The sequence below is a fragment of the Ruditapes philippinarum genome, unplaced genomic scaffold (assembly GCF_026571515.1).
Source record: "Ruditapes philippinarum isolate M1 unplaced genomic scaffold, ASM2657151v2 ctg1370_1_1_1_1, whole genome shotgun sequence".
Taxonomy (NCBI): Eukaryota; Metazoa; Mollusca; class Bivalvia; order Venerida; family Veneridae; genus Ruditapes; species Ruditapes philippinarum.
Genome location: NW_026865258.1, coordinates 407,911 through 432,144, shown reverse-complemented (window position 1 = coordinate 432,144; position 24,234 = coordinate 407,911). Strand labels below are relative to the sequence as shown.

General features: G+C 32.4%; 2 protein-coding genes across 3 annotated transcripts; one reads left to right on the top strand and one right to left on the bottom strand.

Moving 5' to 3' along the window:
* The first annotated feature begins 1,949 nt into the window (after window positions 1–1,949).
* LOC132728396 (phosphatidylinositol-glycan biosynthesis class W protein-like) lies at window positions 1,950–8,451 on the top strand. Its single transcript, XM_060714045.1, has 7 exons — window positions 1,950–2,303; window positions 3,568–3,966; window positions 4,581–4,737; window positions 5,318–5,571; window positions 5,988–6,129; window positions 6,424–6,520; window positions 8,040–8,451. Exons 1-7 carry the CDS (start codon window positions 2,137–2,139, stop codon window positions 8,306–8,308), a joined length of 1,485 nt encoding a protein of 494 aa, XP_060570028.1. The 5' UTR covers window positions 1,950–2,136; the 3' UTR covers window positions 8,309–8,451.
* A 2,314-nt stretch (window positions 8,452–10,765) lies between these two features.
* On the bottom strand, window positions 10,766–19,338 carry LOC132728395 (uncharacterized). Of its 2 annotated transcripts, none has more exons than XM_060714044.1 (2): window positions 19,204–19,338; window positions 10,766–12,469 (listed from the first exon to the last, which is right to left on the bottom strand). In XM_060714044.1, exon 2 carries the CDS (start codon window positions 12,459–12,461, stop codon window positions 11,325–11,327), a length of 1,137 nt encoding a protein of 378 aa, XP_060570027.1. In that variant the 5' UTR covers window positions 12,462–12,469; window positions 19,204–19,338; the 3' UTR covers window positions 10,766–11,324. The 2 variants fall into 2 exon arrangements, with proteins under 2 accessions (XP_060570027.1, XP_060570026.1); XM_060714043.1 differs by lacking the exon at window positions 19,204–19,338 and adding an exon at window positions 17,052–17,510.
* Window positions 19,339–24,234: the final 4,896 nt, after the last annotated feature.

Below are 24,234 nucleotides of genomic sequence, written 5' to 3'. Positions count from 1 at the left end.
AGAGTAAATAAAATTTGTCAAATCTCTTTTTGAAGAAATTTTACAAATCGGTTAAATACAAACCATACTTACAAAATTATATATGACGAAACCCTACATTATATGATAACACATATGAATAAAACACTAATCTCAAACATCAGTAAACCAACACTGACAATTTGAAATTAAGATTATACAAAAACTCAACTGAAACAATTTATTTTCTCATCTTTTATATAACAATTTACAAAAAATGAACAAAATCAATTTGACATCTGTCTGAGAAGCTGTACTACTATTTCGTACTCAAATTCCAATCATCAGTCATCCAGCGTGGCTTCTCTCTTACTCTAGAAGTTCTTCGAGGAATAAAAGGTGGAGCTTCCGGTCTTAACAAACTATTACCTGGCCGTCTTGCAGGAATAACATACTTATCAGATTCCGCGGATACTAATGATGGATTGTCTGAAATAGAAGTTTTAATGGAAGTACTCGAAGACTAAAAAGGTTTAGGTGCTGCTGTGTCTGAAAAGGAAATAGAATTGACAGGAGAATTTCGCTGAAAACTGCCATTACTAGGAGAGTGAGGTGACAGTCGTTTCGGTTCCTGTAGCGGGAGTAGCATATTACGGTGAAGTAACTTTGGTGCATCATCACTATCTTTCGGCTTTACCTGAAATATAGGTAAATCTAGGTTAGGCTGATCAACTACAGTGTATATAGTTTTACTCAAACGATCAGCTAACTTACACTTACCTTTTAAACCAACGTTTCTCACTAATACACGGTCACCTGGAACAAGACGTACTTCCCGAACACGAAGATTGTAACGCTTCTTGTGCCGTTTCATGTACCAGCACGTTTAAAGCATAGCAAAATCTATGTTATCATAGTACAAAATGAAGACAAGGAAACGAGCAATTGCCGATTTGAGGTTTATTATCCAAGAATGGCGCTAATTAATGCACCTTTTTCGTGCATTAACATCTGCAGAAGCCTTCAGACATTTTAAATCACTCACTGTGCTGTCTCAGATTGTGTCTTCATGCTTCTGAAGATGTTAATGCATACAGAAAGGGGCATTAACCATCTTAATTAGAGTACTTAATCGAAATGAACAGATAAATTTGACCATTTGACCTCACATACTCTATAGATCTATAAAGCATCATAAAATAGTATATTTGATTTAGACTTGTTAATATTAAAACAAATTTTCAATCAAATTAAACTATGCAAAATAAGATTTACTGCTTGATGTTTTGTTACAAAATTTTTACACTAAAATCAATGTGTCCCAAAATGCCCTTCTTTCTGTCCATAAATACTCATAACATAACATAACATAACATAACATAACATAATTAATATTTTGTTCAATGATACACAGTTAGAATTACTCACTACTCAGCTTAACGCAAATACATGTATGATCAGAATATATTTAAATTGTAGATAAAATAAAATTACATATATACATACAAATCTAGCTGAAATTGAAAAGGTTAATCATCTATTTAAATACTCCCTAAGTTATGGTTATTGTTATTATAACTTAAAAGCTTATAAAGTGCATTAATTATTGTATATAAAAGCTGACCCTGCATCAATATTTTTATAAATTATATACTATCGTTGTATTTATGAAATGAAAATTATCCATTTTTTAAAGGTTAAGTATTGATAGGTGAAACATCGCATTTATAATTCCTTTCAAAAGTACTGTATAGTCACCTAACAATAAAGCATGTTTGTAAAACATTATGATTATTATTTTCTCCGAGTATATACTGAAGTTTAATCATTAATCAGTTTTACTTTAACGCTTTTTGAATTGTACTAGTTTTTTTTTAATCGAGTGTACTTATTAGCTGGAGTGCTTTGAAATTAAAAGATTATATTATATTGAAAGTACGCATATACTGTAATACTTGCATTTTAAAATAGATTAAGACGCGTGAATTGCAACAGAACTTAATTGAATGTGTATTGAAGTTCTGTATACATATATTTATAATATGTGAAGAAATGTGTTCGTCAGTAATGTACAAAAACATGATGCTTTAATTCGAGGAGAAATGAGGCTTAAGTGTCTTTCGAATAACAGGAATACATTAAGGTGGTAAAGTTGGAAATAGGAAAAAACGGAGGAAAATGGATGCTATTATGCCAGTTAATCGAAAACTGGCAAGCGGCGAATCTGGAACATCGGCGGAGTTTGTGGCGTTGATAATTGTCTCAGCAACATGCCCATCTCTCATCCGAAATCTTCTTGCTGTACTATATCCAAACTTTATCTTGTTTAACAACAAGTCATTTTGGTAGGTAAAGTTTTTCTCTTTGAGAAGAACTTTTTTTTTATTAAATTCTGGATATATACAAATTAAAATTTAAGGACATTGCAAGGTTATCGTTGAAAATGCGTACATACATAATTATAAGTCTTTTCATAAGTTCTTCTTAAAATTCATATTTAAAACAACTATAACGTAACTGTCGTTTGAGACGATACATAGGGTTAAATAACTTGTAACAGGAAGAGTCGTCAGAAGTCGTGAATTAGAAAGTGTCGACGAAACAAGGCAAAGATTACTTAGAATCGGACAACAATGACTGATAAACTGATAAACTGATAAGAGTACATCAAAGGACATAAGTCTACTGCTTATTTGAGTACCTTCTATTGAAATGGAGCTTTATATAAAGTTAAGAGACGAATTCAAATAAATGTTGCTAAGCGTGAAGTCTGTTGCTGATCACCCCCTCCCCACCCACCCGCCCCCAAAAAAAACAACAACAATCAAAACAATAACAAAACAATAACTTAGAATACACATTACCACTTGGTTAAAGATATAGTATCATGCTCAAATTGGATATTTTAGAATATTGCTTTAAAAATAATATTATATGACATAACAATGTTGTGACTATAGATATGTTATGTTTTAAATCTACGCACTATATGTGTGCACAACATGAATATAATTTATATTGTCATTAAAAAATGGCAGTTTTTTAAAGAAAAAATCAACTTTAATACATAATGCAGCTTAAATTCCAATACATAGTTTATTCATTCTTTTATTCAAATTAGAAATATTCAGTAAGGGTTTCATAGATTTTATTTAATTTCTGTGATAAAAAATTTAACTCAACGATAGGCATAGTGTATCTTTAATAATCAATACTAAGATGATATAATAAATTCGAATCAATCAAAAAAATCTTGACAAGAATTGCGGGAAGAAACAGCATTTATGACAGGGTCAAGTCATAATTTGCTGTGACTATAAATCCATGACGTACATACGAAATTGCAAAAATATGTATCCCTTAGGGAGCGTATGAAATATCATCTCGACCTTTTTGGTAATTAGATTATCTTAAGTACATTTAACCTCTTGACCAGACTATCAAATATTGGTCAACTTTTGTATTTTAATTTAATCCTTTGTAATCTTTGAACCGACTGCGTGACTTATTCTTCTTTATACATATACACATTTCATAACAAATGTTGTCTTTTTCAGCAGTTAGCTCGTTGTCTAATTTTATTTTTATATGAACTTTTTCTATTTTAAGGGTCACACTTGTATTTGAGTTCTGCATAATCATACTTCCTGTGGAGCTGATGATAACATTATGGAATGTTCAATCGCACTACTTCTTACTCATCACGTGGTCCTGCATCATTCTTGTACTTGTGTCCGGCTTGTGCAGAAAGGGGTTTCAAAGCGCTTTTAAATCGACGTCGTTTTTAAAAGTAACAATGTCAAACTGTCCATTTGTTTCATATTTCAGAGCCTATACAAATATATTCACAGGTTTTTCAATTTTAGCTGTTGATTTTAGGATTTACCCGCAATATTTTTATAAGTCACGTGTTTTCGGTACAGCTCTAATGGATTCAGGTCTAGGATTTTATATCATATCAAACGCAATTGTTTCTGCTGAAGCTAGAGGAATAGAAACAACAAAAAGGTAATTTCATTTGAAAAAGTAATTTTAGAGCAGTATTATTGACAAATATAAAACTAGATCTATAAGGCATTTTGCTACCAGATCATTTATGAATTGACAGGATTGCTTGTGTACTTTGTTGATTATTTTCCAAATGCCACAGGGTGAGAAAAATGTGCAGTCTGACCGGGACTCGAACCTAGGACCCTCGGAATACCGTTCTCTACCGACTGAGCTAAATATTGAACAGTTCTGAAGCGTGTCATTCTCCCCCACGATATTGAAATTCATTCCTAAATTTCTCAGGGTTTCATAGCAATACAAATTAAATTCTGAGCTCTATTCAGTCACTGTTCCCCTTTTGGCGCCAAATGTCACAGGATGAAAAAAATGTGCATCCTGACCGGGACTCGAACCTGGGACACTCGGATACCGTTGAGCGGCTATGCCGACTGAGCTGCACATCCTTTCCCCTTAATACTAGTAGTGAACAGTGAGATATACCATTATGAACTCTATGAAAAATAACATGCCTTATACACACTTTCGTTTGAAAATTTACATTTAATAACTCTTACAATATTTATATTGTTCATAACTATATATAGAGTTTACTTTTTTATGTTGATTTTCAGTGCCAAAAGAGCATTGACAAAAGCATCAAAAGATACCATTCCATTGATCTTTCTCGGTGTTGGCAGATATTTTCTTTTGAATTCATTAGGCTATCACTATCCAATTCAAGAATACGGCGTTCATTGGAATTTCTTCTTTACACTGGCAGTTGTCAAGGTAGAAACACATATTTAATTGTTGATAGGAATTTATTTTTGACTAAGAAACCCCTATTCGAGTGCATTGATTTGGAGACAAAAAAGATTAAATGTAATTGTAGGAGGGTTGAAAAAAAGTTTTGACACGGAAAAAGAATTGTCTCCTGTAGTTTTGCTTTTGTGGGTTAATTCCCTTTCAATATAAATGTGCTTAAGCTCATGATATATACTAGTCACTGCAGCGGAGCAAGACATATCATTACCTATTTGGTGTTGCCTTTCTGTGTTGGACTTATTTACTTGCCTATCTTTATATTAAGTTTCATAGACTTTCTGAACAAGACTTGGTGTCGATGTCATAACATTTTTGGAAGAAACTGATTTAAACAGGCAACTAAAGGCTGAAGGTCGTACATATCTTGCATGTAGTTTAAAGAGTTTTAATCATTTACAAAATCCGTCTAAAAGCCTTATCCCTGTTTACAAAGAATCAGAAACATTCCGTTCTGATAATTAGTTAAAAAAGTTTACAGTAAACATTTTTCTCAGTTCTGTCCATATTTCCAATCACATCTTATGTACAAGTACTATAATTGCAGATGGGATCAACAATTATGTTTAGTTTTACTCCTGTGAAGATGTGGAAATTCTTAGGACCTTTAGTGATTGTGGTGCACCAAGGATTACTTTTAACTACAAGCTATCGTAACTTTGTATTGTTTGGTTGGAAGGGAGATGCAGCGCGTGATGGCGGCTTCTTAGAAGCAAATAGAGAAGGTATTATAGCGTCTGTGGGGTTCTTAGCGATCTATTTAATTGGTGTACAGCTCGGAACTCTCCTGATGAAGAAAAGGTAAATATATGATACCTGAAAATAATAACTTATATTTCAATATCTAATAATCTTAAATTATTGTGATGTCTTACTTTTGTACTGTCGTAGCTTACTGTATAACGTACACGTATAAGTGTTCTATCTTATATATTAGGTAAACATACCTCTCCACAGTATCAGTAATTTGGCAATTGATATTTGAGCCGCGCCATGACAAAACCAACAAAGTGCGTTTGCAACCAGCATGGATCCTGATCAGACTGCCCGGATGCTGTTCGCTGTCAGTTTCTCTACTTGTTATAGGATTTGTAAGCGAACAGCATGGATCCTGATCAGACTGCGCAAATGCGCAGGTTGGTCTGGATCCATGCTGGTCGCAAACGCATTACGTTGGTTTTGTCATGGCGCGGCTCATTTAATTTGAATACCATCAGGGAAACTATTGGTGACTGGCTGACTATCCTGCTCTGGCTCACAGTTGTGTGTTCATCCTGTTGGATTATGCTTGAAATAACAAGGTTGACTGTTCAAAGACCATCTAGAAAGTTTGCAAATCTTTCGTACACATTCTTCGTGGTAAGTTAGATCATTTTATGTTTCTAAATATAATGCTAGAGTAACGTTTTTCATCAATTCAACAAACATTATGGTATTATTAATTATCACAATTATAAAAAGAAATATTTCAGCTAATCTAGTGTTATATTGTGAAGCTTTAGAAATATGCTTGAAAATTAAGTAAATTCAAAGTTAAAAAGCTACAGAAATTAAATACATCATGTTCTTGCTTAAACTGGACAAGATTCTGTTATTAATTCAATGAGAAAAATTAACTCTCCTCAACAAAGTTAATGTGTTTGTTTTTTTTAGATTGGTGTAACAAGTCTTCTAATAGTTGAAGGATTGGCATTTGATATTCTCATCAGCTATATCAAACAAGTCACTAACAACAGCATCCAAACTATAGGTATTTCCACTACACTGTATTTGATAGTTATTTTGTAAATCATTTTAAATGCATCTACTATCATTTAAAAATTATCATAATATATAATAGATGTATGTCATGAATTAGAACGAAATATTTCAAAATTAGCATTTGAGCCGCGTCATGACGAAACCAACGTAATGGGTTTGCGACCAGCATGGATCCAGACCAGCCTGCACATCCGCGCAGTCTGATCAGGATCCATGCTGTTGAGTCGCTATCAGTTTCTCTACTTGTTATAGGGTTTGTAAGCGAACAACATGGATCCTGATCAGACTGCGCGGATGCGCAGGCTGGTCTGAATCCATGCTGGTCGCAAACCCATTATGTTGGTTTGTCGTGACGCGGCTCAATTATGTCCATTCGTAACTTTTATTTGTTTATAGTTCTAAAGCTACAATTTCATTTCTTATAATTCAAAATTGATAAAATATGCAAATGCATTAATTACCACAAGATGTACATCTTATATTTGCCGGAATAACTTGAAAAATAAATTGAATGGTCTTTTAAACCTAACCTCATATCTTACATTACCGAATGTTATTCTTTTGATGCTATTTGTTGATTTTACAAAATATGTACTTGTATTAGTATTGATTGATCTCTTGAAATGGAACTAAATTTTGGAAACTAAATTTATTGCTTTTAGCAGCCTCTAAAACAAAAATATGATACATTCGTGTTTTTCACTAAACATGTAGAATAAATGAAAATATTATGAGCCGCGTCATGACCAGCCTGCGTATCCGCGCAGTCTGATCAGGATCCATGCTGTTCGCTATCAGTTTCTCTACTTGTAATAGAGTTGGTAAGCGAACAGTATGGATCCTGATCAGACTGTGCGGATGCGCAAGCTGGTCTGGATCTATGCTGGTCGCAAACCCATTATGTTGGTTTTGTCATGACGCGGCTCTTATTTCTATGCTTTATAGGGATACAATATCCTGGTTGACATGATGCCAAACAAGCAAGAACAATACACAATGTGTATTGTTCTTGCTTGTTTGGCATCATGTCAACCAGGATATTATGTCATATAATGCATTTGCTAATTAATAAGTTAAGAACGAAACAGTTTTATTCAAATTTAGGTTTGAACGTCTGACCACGTTTACTTAAGAGATATAAAGTGTGATAACGTCATATGGAGTATGAAACATATTAGCGTCTACCTTAAACATGAGGTTAACTGGTTTTCAAGTTACCAATAGTTTTATACTTGATGGTGTCTCTTCATAATGATTACCTTAAAATCTTACAGCCTGGGATACGTTGTTATTTTGCATTCATTTCCTTACAGTTGTGTTATTAATGATACCAATGCAACGTTTCCAATAAAATAACACTGCAACATGCTGTTGACATAATCTGGTTGTTTGGCTTATATTTTCCTTCTGATGTTTCATTTATTTGTGTATCAAAACAAGCTCAATATATAATCCATTACGATTTTAAAGTAATATTCGCTCACTATTTATGCTATCTTTTATTTTAGATCAATCAAACATATCAACAGATAGAACATGCAGTCTACTTCAAGCGATCAATTATAACGGTCTCCTTTTCTTTGCCGTCGCAAACTTAATGACTGGACTAATAAACCTCAGCATCGACTCAAAGTCCAAATCCGACAGGGAGGGATTTACAATAGTTACAGTGTATATGATGATTTTATCTGTTTTGTTTTTATATATGTATCGACATAAGATGTCTTTTAAGGCGTTTTTATGGAGGAAAAATCGTACAAAATCTCTACCAAGCTGACAACGCATTGTATGAACAGTAAACAGTTAAAGAAATAACTGCATTCAGTGTCTTGTTTTTTGCACCACATTTGGTTTTAGTATAATTATAAATAGTTGAGATTTTATTAATCCAATTAGAAAGAGGTTTTATTTAATAGAAAAATAAAAGAAACGTTACTTTCTTCGTTTGTTTTATTGTGATAGGAGTTTTCGATCACATTTCGATGTAATATTTTGTTGTAAGTTATGACAGTAATACGAGTATAGTAGTTACAGTGTACAATACATTAAATTTTACTTTATCATATTCGTATCAAAACACTATGGAACAAATAATGATAAATGTTTATTCCATAAAACATCTCCGACGTTTCGAGGTGTTTGAAGACCTCAGCTGCCATTTTGTACAGCAGGCAAGAACGGGATCCTGAATAGAACCACCGTCCTTCGTAAACTAACTAGTATTTTATTCCACTCCACAGCGGAGAAGGGAGAGTGATATAACTCGGCCACCTGAATCATGCGCCACGGCTTGGATTATTCTCCGAGCACCTTTATTTTTATAAACATTTATTTCACTTGTTTCATAACGTACGTTTCATATTTCCCTAACTGTCATTTATCAACAGGCAGGGAATCACCACTTTAAAATCCTCCCGGAGATAAAAGTTGATACTGGTGTCAGGAAAACATAACAAATATTATATCATTATTTTATTTCTCTCAAACCCACTTTTGTTAACACCCCAGTTACACAGAGCCATCGGTGATTGATCGGTAGTTTTTTAGCCAAATTATGGAGTGAACCGATGACAACGTATTTAACACCGATATCACCGATTGGTCACCTGTTTTCCACCTATCAACTGCTATTGGGGAAAGATGAGTTTCATCGGTGAAAAATTACCGATTGGGATTTTTAAACACGTTTAAAATTCTCGATCGGTGAAATTTTTTTAAAAATAACCGACGGTAACCTATTTCACGAGAAATGCAAGCTCTTAATCACCGATATCGCCGATCGGACAAAGATAACCAAATATGAATCACCGGCCATATCTGACGGAAAATGTTTAATCACTGATGACTAGCTATCAAACACCGATTAATCAGCGTTACGCCCGATTTAGCTCCGATTTACAAACGATAAAAACCAAAAGTATTTCAGCATTTAATCATCGACCCATTCCCGTTTGAGTTTGCTTTCTGTCACTGATGGCCGTTTACACAGAAAACCAGAAATAAAATCACGCATGACAACCGATCATAACAGCGAGTAAATTTAATTAACAGAAAACATAACGCTCTTATGTAAAATATTTTACTACTTCGAAACAAGTTTATCTTACCAAATTATATAAAAATATGTAGTTTTAAAGGACCATTATACCCATGAAATGCTTTTATTTTTCAAAGGCTATTTACTTTTGCTGTACTATAATAGTTTCCAAAAAGTTACTCGTTGTCAAATTAGCTAAACCATTCTTGTCTTCTGCAATGTTTTTTTGGCAATGAGTACAGAAATAGTCATTAAGTATTTTGTATGAAAGTCAAAATACTACTTTGTTTACATTTTGTTACCTTTATGACAAATTATTTCACATTCAGCGCTACTTTACTCACGTAAATAGCAACTAACATGCTCCAAAACCATTATTTTAACATTGTATAATTCACGTTTGCCTTTTCTTAAGAAGTAAAACTATTTTTTTGAGGCATAATGTGTCTTTCAACCAAGATTAATGTTATTTTGTCGTTTTCATGAAACCAGGGACTTTCTTGCGCAATCAAAACAATAAGCATTTTCTATTGAAAATTAGCACACATCCCAACACTGACTAATCAAACTTGAATATATACATAAAATTTTAGGATATTGCTTTTGTTGGAAAAGCTCTAATTCAAACAGGAAATTAAACAGCAATAAAAATATCCCCTTAAGCGACGTTAATACGTATTAAACAGCGGTGTTTGAATAAAAAGACTTAAAGATGATCTATAATACACAAGAGCCGGAACGTTCAAAGAACAAAACGTTACAGCATTGTACTTATACACAACAATATTCTATAGATGAACACAATTATGTATGTAAAAAGTTAGTTCACAAAAATACACAGACAAAACAATATAAACTATCGAATACTTACACAGACAATAATTGTTTTAGAAGGAACACACAATAATGTCGCTTTAAAGTGGACAATGAAAATGTTTTGAACTTACTTAGGAAAACCTTATTATAAACAAATTGTTGTTGTTGCATAATAGATGAACTCTATATAAAGCTGTGTCGTTAATACTTATTATGTGGTTAGATATAATCTTTTATTAACTACCATACAATGGACAATGCCAACATGTAACCGAATTAAAATTGTATCATAAGTTGGAAAATATTACGTCATGCGCACTGTGACATAAATAAACTTCTCAAACCTGCTTTGATGGATAGAACACAAATCATGTAAAATGAAAAATTCGGAATATATATGTACATGTATCTAATGAATAACTTCGCACGTTAACAACGATGGTAAAACATGCATGTAATTAATTTGGACAAGAAGACATAACATTGAAGCAGTATTAGTCAAGTTTGTATATATCATTTGTCGTTAATATTGCATTCGCTTAGAAAAATAGATAAATTATTCGAACACTTAGCTATTAAAGTTTGATCGATGAGTGAAAAATGTTAAATCTTATTTCAAAATCTAATACGATTCGTCTATCACAACTTAATGGTAATGATCCGCTTTGATTTTTGGTCCTTTAGTGACATATCGTAAGTAAATTTTATTTACTGCAGTACAATATTTATAGAAATGTGTTGTAGTGAGTTACCTGCATGAATACTGTTGTCGTAAAACAACTCTTGTTGAAAGTATTACTAAATTGATGCTAGAATCTCGTGAAGAACTGAAGTACATTTTGCATTATATACCTAAATTCATGATAAATTGGGAACAGGAAAAGAATCTAGTAAAGATTCAAAATCTAACTTTAAAAAAAAAATAGTTTTTAAAAGTTGATCATCCAGCTCCCTGTAGCTCAGGAAGTGACGTAGATAGTTCTTTAGGTAGTCGATAAGGACATTCTTTGGAGACTGTTGCCTTAGAAGAGGTTGGTTGCTCTAAATTTTCGCGAGGTGTTTGACCAAAGCACACTATCTGCATGGGGCTCTCTTCTAGGTCATAGTGTTTTTTGTTGTAATTCAATGACATACCAGTCGACTCTTTTGAATCCGAAACGATCCGTTTTCGTGTTGGTGATGATGTTGATTTTCTTGGACGGATTTCAGGGAAGCGTTTGTCTCTCTGGTACTGAGTATACAAGTTTGTATTACCCACATGGTCAACACTGTTATGAAGCATGTTGTTTTTGAACACTTTTTGAAATAACGGCGAGCCTCTTGATGAAACTGTTATGTCGTCTGCGTCACTACAGCTTGTAGGTGTTGAAGGCATCAGTGCAAAGCTTACGTTTGTTGGTATTCTTTCCATCTCTGGTTCATAACCATATATTCGAAGATTTGGATCAATGAAAGAAGTTCTGGAATTTCTAGATGCTGTGGATGTATAGACCGATTTAGTGTGTTTCGAAGCTACAGAATGCGTTCCACGGTTTGATGCGTTACTCGACCACGCAGATAGTAGAGCTTTTTCACCCGGTGTCGAATTATTGCTCCGAGTAACATGCTGCGTTCCGTTATTAGCTTCAGATTTTCGCTTGTATTTAGTAAATATTTCATCAACCGGCTGAGCACAAAGAGAACTCAGCCAAGTTGAATGCGTCTGTGCATCAATGTGAAGTGTTTTATCAATCTTTCGCACGAAATAGCAATCAAAGTTTTTCTTTTGAGCTTTAGCCATAGGTCTACTAGCTTTCATAAACTTATACTTAGAAGAGTATTTAGGAGCATTTATATTGTTCGGGATTTGAAGACTTCGGTTTAAACTTGTATATGTCATAAATGGCGGTTGAATGTTGCGCGGTTTCATGCTAGCACGGCGATTGACTGTTGGTGTGGATACCGGACATCTATATGGATCTTCAATATTAGTATCAATCACCGATGGCGACAACCTAGCAAAAGCGTCGTAGTCATAATCTGGTACATCCATGATGTCATCGGGTAACTCATCTAGTCTATATGTTGTTGTTTTCATCTTGATATCTAAAAACAAAACAAAAAGCAATAATAAATTTGATTTATCGTTACAGTAAATCAAAAGGCGAATATGTCAGGTTCTTTTCTTTCATTTTAATATAAATTAGAATAAAATATAGTTGTAACAGAACAGGATTATCTTTAACAAATAAACAAACTAGAAATATGAATTAGAAAGCTTTCACTCGGTAAAATAGCACATAGCAGCACAATTGAGAATGCAATAGGCTCTACTTTGATGTGCCAATCCATGAATAAGAGCCAGCTTACACTACCAAGCAAAATTTAACATTTACTCAGATAATACTGTGTTTTCTTGAAAAGATTTCACAAATGATTGTATATATGTTATGAATATCAAATTAAATGAAGGTTGTTCCTGAAATGTAATGAAAGTACAAACGACAACGAGAAAGTTATGATATCAGTTGGTGTCTAGACTTCAAAATGTACAATACAAACTTTCGTGATCACACGTATAAGACGAAGCTTACTACGACATGATGATATTTCAATCAAGCATACTATTAGGTACAAAATCTAAAATTACTAATTCTAACACGCTTCACACCATTCCCCTATCAAACAGACAAGGCAATCAGGTGCATTATGCACAACATTAAAACAAATGCTTACACTTGATATACGTATCGTCAGATATGACGCCAATAAACTAAATGACGTCAAGAAAATTACTACTAAACTCTCTTTTCATTAGCAATTTAGAATGGAAACACATATGTTTCCTTGCATTAAAGTATACTAATGCACGGTTAATCGTTCAAATGCTTTAATTATATAATCACTCATGCCTATTGGACTTCATGATAATATTCCTGCGCATTTGAAATCGAACCCTACTGTATTCTACAACAAAGCACCAAAAATTGTTATAGATCTATTTCCTGAACATCAAACTACATTCATATATGATTATGCCGCGAAAAGGCAGCCTAGTATTTTATTGTGTACTCATAGCTTGTGTAATGTTTAAGTAATGAAAAATATAGATAACAGTTAGAAACTAATCAGCCTTTTCATTTGAATAAATTTACTGTCAAGTATTTAAAATGTCACATTTGCTTAAATAGTATATGAGTATGCAATATAAAGCTTCAGTGTTTTAGAGACTATTGAATCAAGTTGCAATGGGAATGAATATTTATTATTCCTATGCTACAAATAACTGGTTATTTTGCGTCTTCAAGGACATATTATAAAATGTATATATGTGGTATCCAAATAAAAACTGTATATAAAAAAAACTATTCATCGGAAAACAACTTGAGATATTGTATATAAGAACTTACAAAACCATAAAATCAAATTCTGCACGATGTGAAGTAGATGTTATATAAATAATATATCATAAATTATAAATTGTATAGCTTCAAAATACCCTGGCCATATATAGAATGTCTTAAATTCAAATTTTATGAATACATCGACTCCACAAAGGTTGGTCGACCTATTTGTTTCAGATTATAAATATTGTATAGATTACAAGAAGTAGAAATAACATTATTCTATGAATTACAGGAATGCATGAATATCACCCTATATCAACAAATTATAAATTATAATCTTAGTATAAATGTGTTATAAAGTTCTATATATTAAAGAGCATTTAAACGAACTTTTTCATGACTTTATGATAAAATAAACTCGCTCTTGTAGACAGATTCGCAAGAAAAAGTTATTGTAAGTTGCTTTCATAACAGAAAAAAATATGTTTAAGAATGATGAAAAATAATTGGAAAAGTAATGGAAATGTAATCGGTTATACATTCAGGGAAGGAAATACATTCCATATATGCAAGAATGCTGTTTGTGGGTATCTAGCGGTATCACGGGGGAGGAAGTGTTACACGAAGAATGGAGTTCTTATGATAACTTGTTCAGGAGTTCTTGTGATAACTGTCACGGAGTTCGTCGGAAAACATCTGTATATACTACAAAAACACTCGTTAAAAATGGTTATTTTCATCGTTCAAAAATGAGTTTTAGATGCTAAATTAAACTTTAATGATTAAGCTTGTCTTACATCTTGTATTATGTATCAAAAACTAATTCACATGCCATTTTTAATCGCCTCTTGCTTTAAATCTGGTAGTTTTCAGTAAAATTTCGAAATAATTTGCCAATTCACAAGTTTTGACCTGTTTATTTCTGGTCTTCATCCTTGCCATACATAATTACCTAATTATAATGCAAAATTGCAAATATAAAGCACCGGCTAACAGATATATACCCGATTTTTCAAATGTTCCGGAGTTCTTGTGATAACTCAGTCTGAAGATGTCACAGAGTTCTTATGATAACTTTTGTTATTGCCGATGTGTTTCTTGCGCTAAATCACGGCACGTTTTAGCGTTTTTTATTATTTAATAAGATTGTAAATCATTATGAAATGTAGTACGCTCATCCTTTGCGCAAAAAATAGGATATATAATGTTGGTTTTGAGTGAATTTTAGTTCAAGAGATATTATTTCATACCCCCGTTTCTTTTTCATAGTATTTTTTTTTTGTTTGACGCAGATTTTGTCCGGCTCCTAGCAGTATTCTGGCCCTTTATCATTTTCATCCAGTCATACAGACTATTTTTTTCTCAGTTAAGCATCTATGTTACTGCATCAGTCAGAGAAACAATTATTTTCTATGTAACACAGCAGTCATAATAGTACAGCGATTAATATGTTTCAAAGTTTTAAGTTACATTAGAGAACTTGCGACACTTACAAGCAACACCTGGGGAATTCTAGTTTGAATGCCCATGCACAATAACTGAAATCCCATTCTAGATAAATCACTACTTTTAAACAATATATTTGCAGACGACACGGAAAAGTTTGGGAAGTTATCTACATGTGTATTTGAAAACCCAGCTTAACATTGCTTATTGGTACTGAATTATATTCAAAATAAAAAAGGTTTCGAAAAACTGCTCTGAAATTTTGAATAAATGTGAACAAAGTTGTTACATCTCAGGCCCCTAAATTCCATCAAAATGTAAAATAAAAGAGCAACATTAAAACATGATAATGCTGGACAGGTACCTAACTTTGTTCTGTCAAAGTTTGCACTCTTTGGTTTAGACAGATTTTTACTTTATTTGTTAAAAAGTGCGATTTGGTGCCGGGAACTGCTATGAAACCAGTAGGGCATTTATGTACGTGATAAAATGCGCTTTGAAATACTCAAATATAGTATTTTCATGCCTATTTCTCTGTCGGTGCTTGATGAGTATTTCCCCTGGAGGAAACTCTGCTACTTTTGCTTTAATGATAACAAAAATATAAAGTCAAACTTAGTTTTCGCTTGAACCTGGAGGGACAGTTCAAGTTTGTTCGAAAGATCGGTTGTTTAACATGTATCGTACTTTTTTAAGACATAGGTGTGGAAATTATCCTGGTTATTATACTTATTTATTATGTTATAAAATGATTACAAAATTACTTAGCCCTAGGTAAGGGAAGCATGCCTATATATTGTCTGCTTAAGAAAAGGTGGTTGCCCTTAAAACATGTGAAACTGAGAACAACGTGTACGTTTTGAGACATTTTTTGTTTTGTGGTTTAAGCCATTATACTGCTGAATATCAGTGACCGCTGGTTCAATTTTTATTGTAGATGATAGCCATTCAGCTATTTATCCTTTGCAGACACTTACGACCAACTTTTTATCTACTTTTTTGTGCAAAGGATGATCGTACTGCATTTCATAATGATTTACAATCTTATTGAATAATAATAAACGCCAAAACGTGCTGTGTTTTAGCGCAAGAAACACACTGGCAATAACAAAAGTTATCATAAGAACTCTGTGACATCTTCAGAGTTATCACAAGAACTCCGGAACATTTGAAAAATCGGCTATAAATCTGTTAGCCGGTGCTTTATGATTGCAATTTTGCATTATAATTAGGAAATTATGTATTGCAAGGATGAAGACCAGAAATAAACAGGTCAAAACTTGTGAATTGCCAAGTTATTTCGAAATTTTACTGAAAACTACCAGATTTGAAGCAAGAGGCGATTAAAAATGGCATGTGAATTAGGCTTTGGCACATAATACAAGATGTAAGACAAGCTTAATCATTAAAGTTTAATTTAGCATCTAAAACTCATTTTTGAACGATGAAAATAACCATTTTAACGAGTGTTTTTGTAGTATATACAGATGTTTTCCGACGAACTCCGTGACAGTTATCACAAGAACTCCTGAACAAGTTATCATAAGAACTCCATCCTTCGTGTAACACTTCCTCCCCCGTGGGTATCACAGTGTTAGTTTTAATGTATTCATTTCACGGGTCAGGTAAAGAAATCCCGTCTAACCTTTATTATCATAGCGATTTTTTATTTAATTTTTCGTTTTGTTTTCGTTCTGTCAGTTATTTATTTGGATTAATTACCAATTGGTAAAAAAGATTACAGAGAGCTTTTTCAAAGCTGATGAAGTGCTCTAAGAACGAATTAATGTAAAGAAATCGAAAACTTCATAGTCAGTTAAATATGAAAAATTATTCATAATTATAAAGAATTCTTTATGCAAATGTGATATATAATGAATGATCAAAATGATTACCTTCAGTTTTTAAATCCAGGTAGAACAAATTGGATCACAGACGTAGACAAAATCGTTTATAACATTTCCATTTAAACATTTTGTGTGAAAAAAACTGTTACATTTTCTAAAGAACCTTGCAATCCGTTAACAAGTTTTATAGTCCAATAAATAAGGTAGTATTGTGAAACAAATTAGTTATTTTACACCGTTATTTCAACTATTTACCATCTTACATTTTAATTATGGTAATACGATCTACAGTTTATTTTACAATCTATAGTGGTTCACACAGATATTTCATTTAATTCCAGTTTAAAAACACTGATTTTAAAGCTTTAAGAATCGTAAAGGTTATTTGTGATCGAGTTAATGTGTCTGTAACTATTTGGCGGAAATATTTCATTCTCTATATATTTAATCCTATCGTAATCTCGAACGTTAATAAATCTTAGTAGATTAACGTTAAACCCGTTAAACGTGAATCTATCGCATGATGTATAGACTTGAGTTCAAAGTAAGTTATCGCAATATTATATCTTTCCGACATTAATTTCAATATGTCAATATTTCGGCAAATGAAATATTGCTAGTTCTACTTAATTCAATGCAAGGTGTCCTTAAAACATATGGGCCATTGTGATACGTTTGAGTTAAGAGAAAATTTCCGATCTCTTATCATAGAAGTAGACCGAACATTTAATAATTAATGTTCAACAAATGATAGGAACCGTTGACCTTGTATATTTCATCAAAAATCACAAAACAGTTATTCATGATATGGTTTGAAGTAATTTAAAGTCGTTTAAGTGTATTTTTTTTTCAGACGTTTTTTTTTTATTTAATCAATTTCTTTAAAAGAAAAAAATAAAAGAGATTTACGTGCCTTAAATGTTTCAATATTGTATATGGCCTTGTGATCACCCAATTTTGTAAAACCCAATGTTCCACTTCTTTCTATAATGCACTAATCCAGCTTTGACTATAGCATTAACCATCATTTTTAATTATAGGTAATGTAAAATCATGTGTTCTGATTTGAACCCGTAGTCTGCGGAATAGCCCTACTTTAAAAATGGGAATTCTATTCAAAGTTCAAGGGGTTTAAATATCAAAACAATAAAATATATCTACCAACAGTATAGAATCTGATCAGACTGCGCGGTTGTACAGACTGACCTGGTTCTACAACGATTGCAAAGGCCAATCATTTCCGGTTCCGGCAGCTTTTAAAGTGTTACGTCAGATCGGCGGAGTATCCAAACCAGCTGTCAGCACCAGATCCAGAGTTGTATCAACTATCTAGTGATTTTATAAAAAAAAAAAAAAAAAAAAAAAAAAAAACAAAAAAAAAAAAAAAACAGCCCTAAAACCTTCTATTTTATTTAGTTATAATTATTTTGACTGTCTGGTTGTTGTCCTTATAATGCTAGTTTATCATATTTCATGCTCTTAACCAACTAATTAAGAATTAAGTTTTAAGAAATTTAGATAACATATTTATCATAATTCCGTGAAATCGCAATTTATTAGTTAAATAGTTTAATTCAGCATAAACCGCCTCTTGCTGTAAGTCAAAATAAGCAAATATTGTCGACTTGCATCAGTTAAACGTAATGTACGTTGATTGAACGTAAACGTAACAATGAATGTAGGTAAACCTTTAGTATTTTTTATTTTATGCGGACATTCACAATAAATAAAATAGCTCAATCAGAAATCGTGTAAGGAGCTGTGAACGTTTTGTCAAATAGATAGAATGTACAGACGAAAGTATAGCATAATAAAGAAGTTATGTAAAAAGATTAAAGCAAAATACTTAAAATGGTGCAATCGCATGATATAAAGCAGTGTCACTATATCAATAAATTATCTATAGGTGATATGCACCACTGTGAAGTGCCGTGTTAAAAGAAATTTCGACATTTTTTTTTCATAAAACATTTGTAGAAAAGTAACATGTTTCAAGGTTGTCTTTTAAACTTTTGTTGTTAAAAGATATGCTGCGGGCAAAATTGGATACTGCCCGTCTACCAGCCTGCCTGAACGCCCGTCAACTCGAACGCCCCCGTCTGTATGGGAATTTCTATAACACGACATGTTTTACGAATGGCCGCATTACAAAAGGCATATGAAACTACATGTATTATAAAATGCATAGTTTATTACTTACTTTATCTGTCCGAAAAGTCATTCCATATAATCTTACCCATTTGTTCCTTTTTAAGAATAAAAAAATGTTTTACAAACAGGACATTATAAACACCTTTATGATTATTTCAAAGTCCATTTTCCGGCCAATAGTTGAAACCACTCTTTTTTAGCATGAATATAACTTTTAAGAATCTTATAAAAGAAATTGATAAGAGTGTTGTATAAACATGACCACAGAAGTACGGGAAAGGGAAGTTGAAAACAACGTGCGTTATAAAAACAAATAAATAATAAAAATGAAAAAGCTAGTGTAAATATTTAACGCTTTAAATGTGGCAAGGAGGGTCAATATGTTTTCTTTTGTTTGACTTTATTTAAAAGTGTCATTGACTCGAAAAGTGTAAGCTACCGTATAAATACATTTCTCGTTTCTTTTAACTAGCTCCGCTATTAATAATTTAATGGTAAAGCATTTTATTTTCAGTGTTGTAAAAGGTAGTTAAATCAACATGTTTTGTAAGCACGGGACACTTAATCATTGGCACACATTAGTTTTTTCTTTCTTCTGCATTTGTTAATGTTTGGTTAGTAAGCACTCTGTATAATACTTTCAATGTATTCGACGCATATTTCTTATTCGGTGCTGTAATTAGGTGTTATTATATTTCAATTATGTCTAACATAGCTTCTTAAAATGTCATGTGTTTTATGCCATTAATTGACAATGTCATATGAAAGAAAGCTCATGTAGTCTGACTTGCGTCATATTTATCACTATTTATATTCTAAATATAAAATTAAAACATTTATTTTGAGATACACATGTACAGTTTGCTCATACTTCACTGCCAACTCCTTTTTAAACAATGGAGTAATCAGCAAAAATTTGCTTAGTACATTCACTAACCTTAATTGATAATTAATTATAATCGATTCATTATACTGTTGAGTTTTATCTGTGAGATATAATTTATAACAGTTACAGTATATTTACAGTACAGTATATCAAATTATATCACTGATAGAGATTTGATATCACAGAATGTCACTGATAAAGGTTTTATATTATTTAATGTCACTGATATAGATTTGATGTCACCTAATGGCACTGATACAGATTTGATATCACATAATGTCACTGATACAGATTCTATATCATTTAATTTAGTTGATACAGATTTGATATCACATAATGTCACTGATACAGATTTGATATCACATAATGTCACTGATACAGATTTGATATCACATAATGTCACTGATACAGATTCTATATCATTTAATGACACTGATATAGATTTGATATGACATAATGTCACTGATATATATTTGATATCACATGATGTCAATGATAATAATTTTATATCATTTAATGTCACTTATACAGATTTTATATCATTTAATGTCACTGATATACATTTGATACCACATAATGTCACTGATACAGATTTTATATCATTTAATATCATTGATATAGATTTGATGTCACCAAATGGCACTGATACAGATTTTATATCACGTAATTTCACTGATATAGCTTTAATGAACTTTTGTTTGTGTGTTTATTTTTAGGACTGTGTAAGTTTACATAATATGATTCTGGTTTGTTCTCCCTCCTAATGCATTGAAACTTGGGGTCGTTGGATCAAACCCTAGAAGGGTCAACATTTTTATTTCTTTTAAAATCATGTTTCTCTTGGATCCCTTTTGGAAACAAAAAATATTATTCAATTCTAATTATACATATACAATTATTACAGGTATTTTTGGCCAAATAATGATAAGTTTAATAGAATCTAGCAGATATGGTACTTGATAAGATCAACAAATATACTTTTAAGAAGAGTTAGGCAAACTTTAAAAAAAACATCCCTTCTTTTTGTTAAAATATAGGGATATTTTGAGCAAGGAACTGGTTAAACAAGTATTTAAAATGGGTGGGGTAGGGTACATTTTATTGATATTTCAAACATTTTCAGTAGAAACGATCATTTTGCTTGTGTGATTTGTTAGCTCAAATGATATTATTTGTTTCGTTACAATAATCAATAGGAAAATATTTTTCATAAGAACAGATCAGAACTTTAATTACCATTAGTGCAAAGTATATCATCTACAGATAATATCACGGGGATGATATTCTTGCATATCAGACAGGATTTTCTTGCATATCAGACAGGATTATCTACCGTTTACACCGGTGCTAGAAAACCTTGTCTTACACCCCCATGTAAGACAAGTCGCGTGCTTTAAATGACGTCATTGCTGCGCGCCTTTTATGAATAAATTGCGTTCTTAGGATGACGTCATTAACCGTTATGAATAAAGTTGTACGTTCATACGCTACTATAAGAAAAAAGTGCGTAATGAGAATATCAGTTTTCGTAATTTCTGTTCTGAAAATAATTGATACCAAATATGCAAGAAAAGAATCAAACACCGGCTGTCGGTACAGACGGGAATATCTAGCTCTCGGGTGACTGCTTAGCGGAAACTCGGCAGAGCCTTGTTACCGCCGTAAACAGTCACCCTCGAGCTAGATATTCCGGTCTGTACCGGCAGCCAGTGTAAGATTCATATAATCTACCGTTTACACCGGTGCTAGAGAACTCTGTCTTACACACCATGTAAGACAAGTCGCGTGCTATAAATGACGTCATTGACGGGCGCCTTTTAGGAATGAATCGTGTTCTTAGAATGACGTCATTTTTCCTTTATGAATGAACTTACTATATGTTAATACGCTACTATAAGAAAAAAGTGCGTAATGAGAATATCAGTTTTCATGATTTCAGTTCCGAAAATAATTGACATGTAATATGCAAGAAAAAGAATCAAACACCAGCTGTTGGTACAGACGGGAATATCTAGCTCTCGGGTAACTGTTTAGCGGAAACTCGACAGAGCCTCGGTACTGCTGTAAACAGTTACCCTCGAGCTAGATATTCCGGTCTGTACCGGCAGCCAGTGTAAGATTCTCATATTATAAATGGCTGTGACTAAAAAAAGGATTGGAGCACCACACTAAATACCGTATTCCGGTATATACCGGACAAGGCGCTTGAATGATAAAATGTTAAAATCTTGTCTTTTTACCCAACGGAATGAACTTTAACAGGTCTAATTCATCTTTTCACACCGAATCAAGTACGATAATCAAGAAAAAATGTAAAATTCGGCGAAAACAACGATATTTGTCTATTTTGTGATCATGATTTCTGCAAGCGTCTAGAGGTACTGCTCCAATCCTGTATTGAGTTAAATCCATTATAAATCATTTAAAGTTTCCTCATACCTTTATACATTCAAATATCGTTACTTCATTAAAATTGTATATGATAACAACGCAGTAATGCAAATGAACTGGATTTGTTCGCGCCGAACATCATCTTTAAATGCGCCCATAGAATAGAAAGTAGAAAAAACCTGATATCTTTAAAGTTCTTCATTACCATTATCTTGATAACATCCTTTAGACTGCTTTAGGCCTTCTGAAATAAAATAATGTAGACAAAAAACCTAGCTGAATACGAATAAATTGTTGAGTATTTAAAAAAAAAAAAAAAAAAAAAAAAAAAAAACAACAGCTAAAATCAGTTTTGGCCGGATTATAATATTAAAGAAAAAGAAGAAGAAATAAACACTCAAAAAGGGGCATGTAAAAGCTTTCATGATATACATGTTCATGTATACAGTATACATAAGTAAATTACTAATTACATAGCAAGATGACGTGGCTGCAAGTATTGCTTTTCTTTCATTATTAATGGTTGTCATTCATTAAATAATTAATTAACAAGTTATTTACTTATTTTAGTAATTCTCTATCAAAATATGTAGGGGTAAGAAAAAAATTAATGTATAGATAATACTTACAATCTCGAGAGAGACAGTGTCAGCATCTATTACATGGTGTCCTTAAAATTCGAGATAAATGTATACATGCACTATAAAACACGAACGAAGTTTTGCATTTCACAGACTCCATCCATTGGAGGTACACTACGTGGTTTTCTCTATCTATTCTAGGCGATGAGAGGACATTCTTAAACTTGACACAGCTATTCTATACTTTTTGATCAACAATATCTAAATATCTACTAAAACTGAAATCATTGAAAGTTAGGTAAAATAGTGTTCTTGAAAAATTAGTAATACGGGCATTTGAATCCTGTTTCCATGTGTTGTGTCTCTTACTCTCTGACTGAATATATTGAGAAACATTTTAAAATGCGGAACACCTTGGTTTTGCTATACATTGTTGAAACCTAATCTAGACAATAATGATCGTACGTTCGAAACCTAATTTACTTTTTTACTATCATTTTCACAATCTGCTTTTAATAGTAAGTATGCATGTTTAGTTCTGACATACTTAATTTAAACCAATAACTTATTATTTAACATAATCTGTTAATTTCTACAGTAAATTTACCCAGTTAACTATATACAAAATCATTTGGAGCATGTATCTAAACACCAATTTAAGTTTTACAAAAAAGCCAAAATTTAGATCGTGTACTCTAAAATGAACCACCTGTGCTAAACAATGTTCTTTAGAATTTAAATTGTGATACAATTTCGATGAGACTGACATAGGTTCTATATTTTGAGGTATTTATCCACTTTTTCTCAACATTATCATTTTTTCTTATCAGCAATAACTGTAATCACTATTCAGATAAAATGTTCAAGGCATATTGTATACATTCCGCCGTTTTAGGGAAAATAGTTATATCGTCCGCATACAGTAATAATCATACATTAAAAATACCAGCATACAAAACGGGACAGGCTCTCACCCTCTCACCCTGTCTAAGTCCTAACTTACGAGTAAAAGCTCCACTAATATGATGAAAATGTTTAACTCTTGAGAAAATAACCTTATATATGCTCCTTAAAACTTTGAAAAATATTATCAGTCACTCCAGGTAATAGAAAGAGCATTGAAACACGAGGCTATCTGACTTGTTCGAGGGGGCGTTGCCCCCGAGTATTAATCAGATTGCCGAGTGTTTTGATGTTCTTTCTCTTTCGTATCATAGTGAAA

Bases quoted from the DNA above. Each gene is read 5' to 3' on its own strand.
- LOC132728396 (XM_060714045.1), top strand. From the start codon at position 2,137: ATGGATGCTATTATGCCAGTTAATCGAAAACTGGCAAGCGGCGAATCT. The intron at 5,572-5,987 runs GTAAATATATGA...GAATACCATCAG, and splicing joins ACTCTCCTGATGAAGAAAAG to GGAAACTATTGGTGACTGGC. The intron at 6,521-8,039 runs GTATTTCCACTA...CTTTTATTTTAG, and splicing joins CAACAGCATCCAAACTATAG to ATCAATCAAACATATCAACA.
- LOC132728395 (XM_060714044.1), bottom strand. From the start codon at position 12,461: ATGAAAACAACAACATATAGACTAGATGAGTTACCCGATGACATCATG.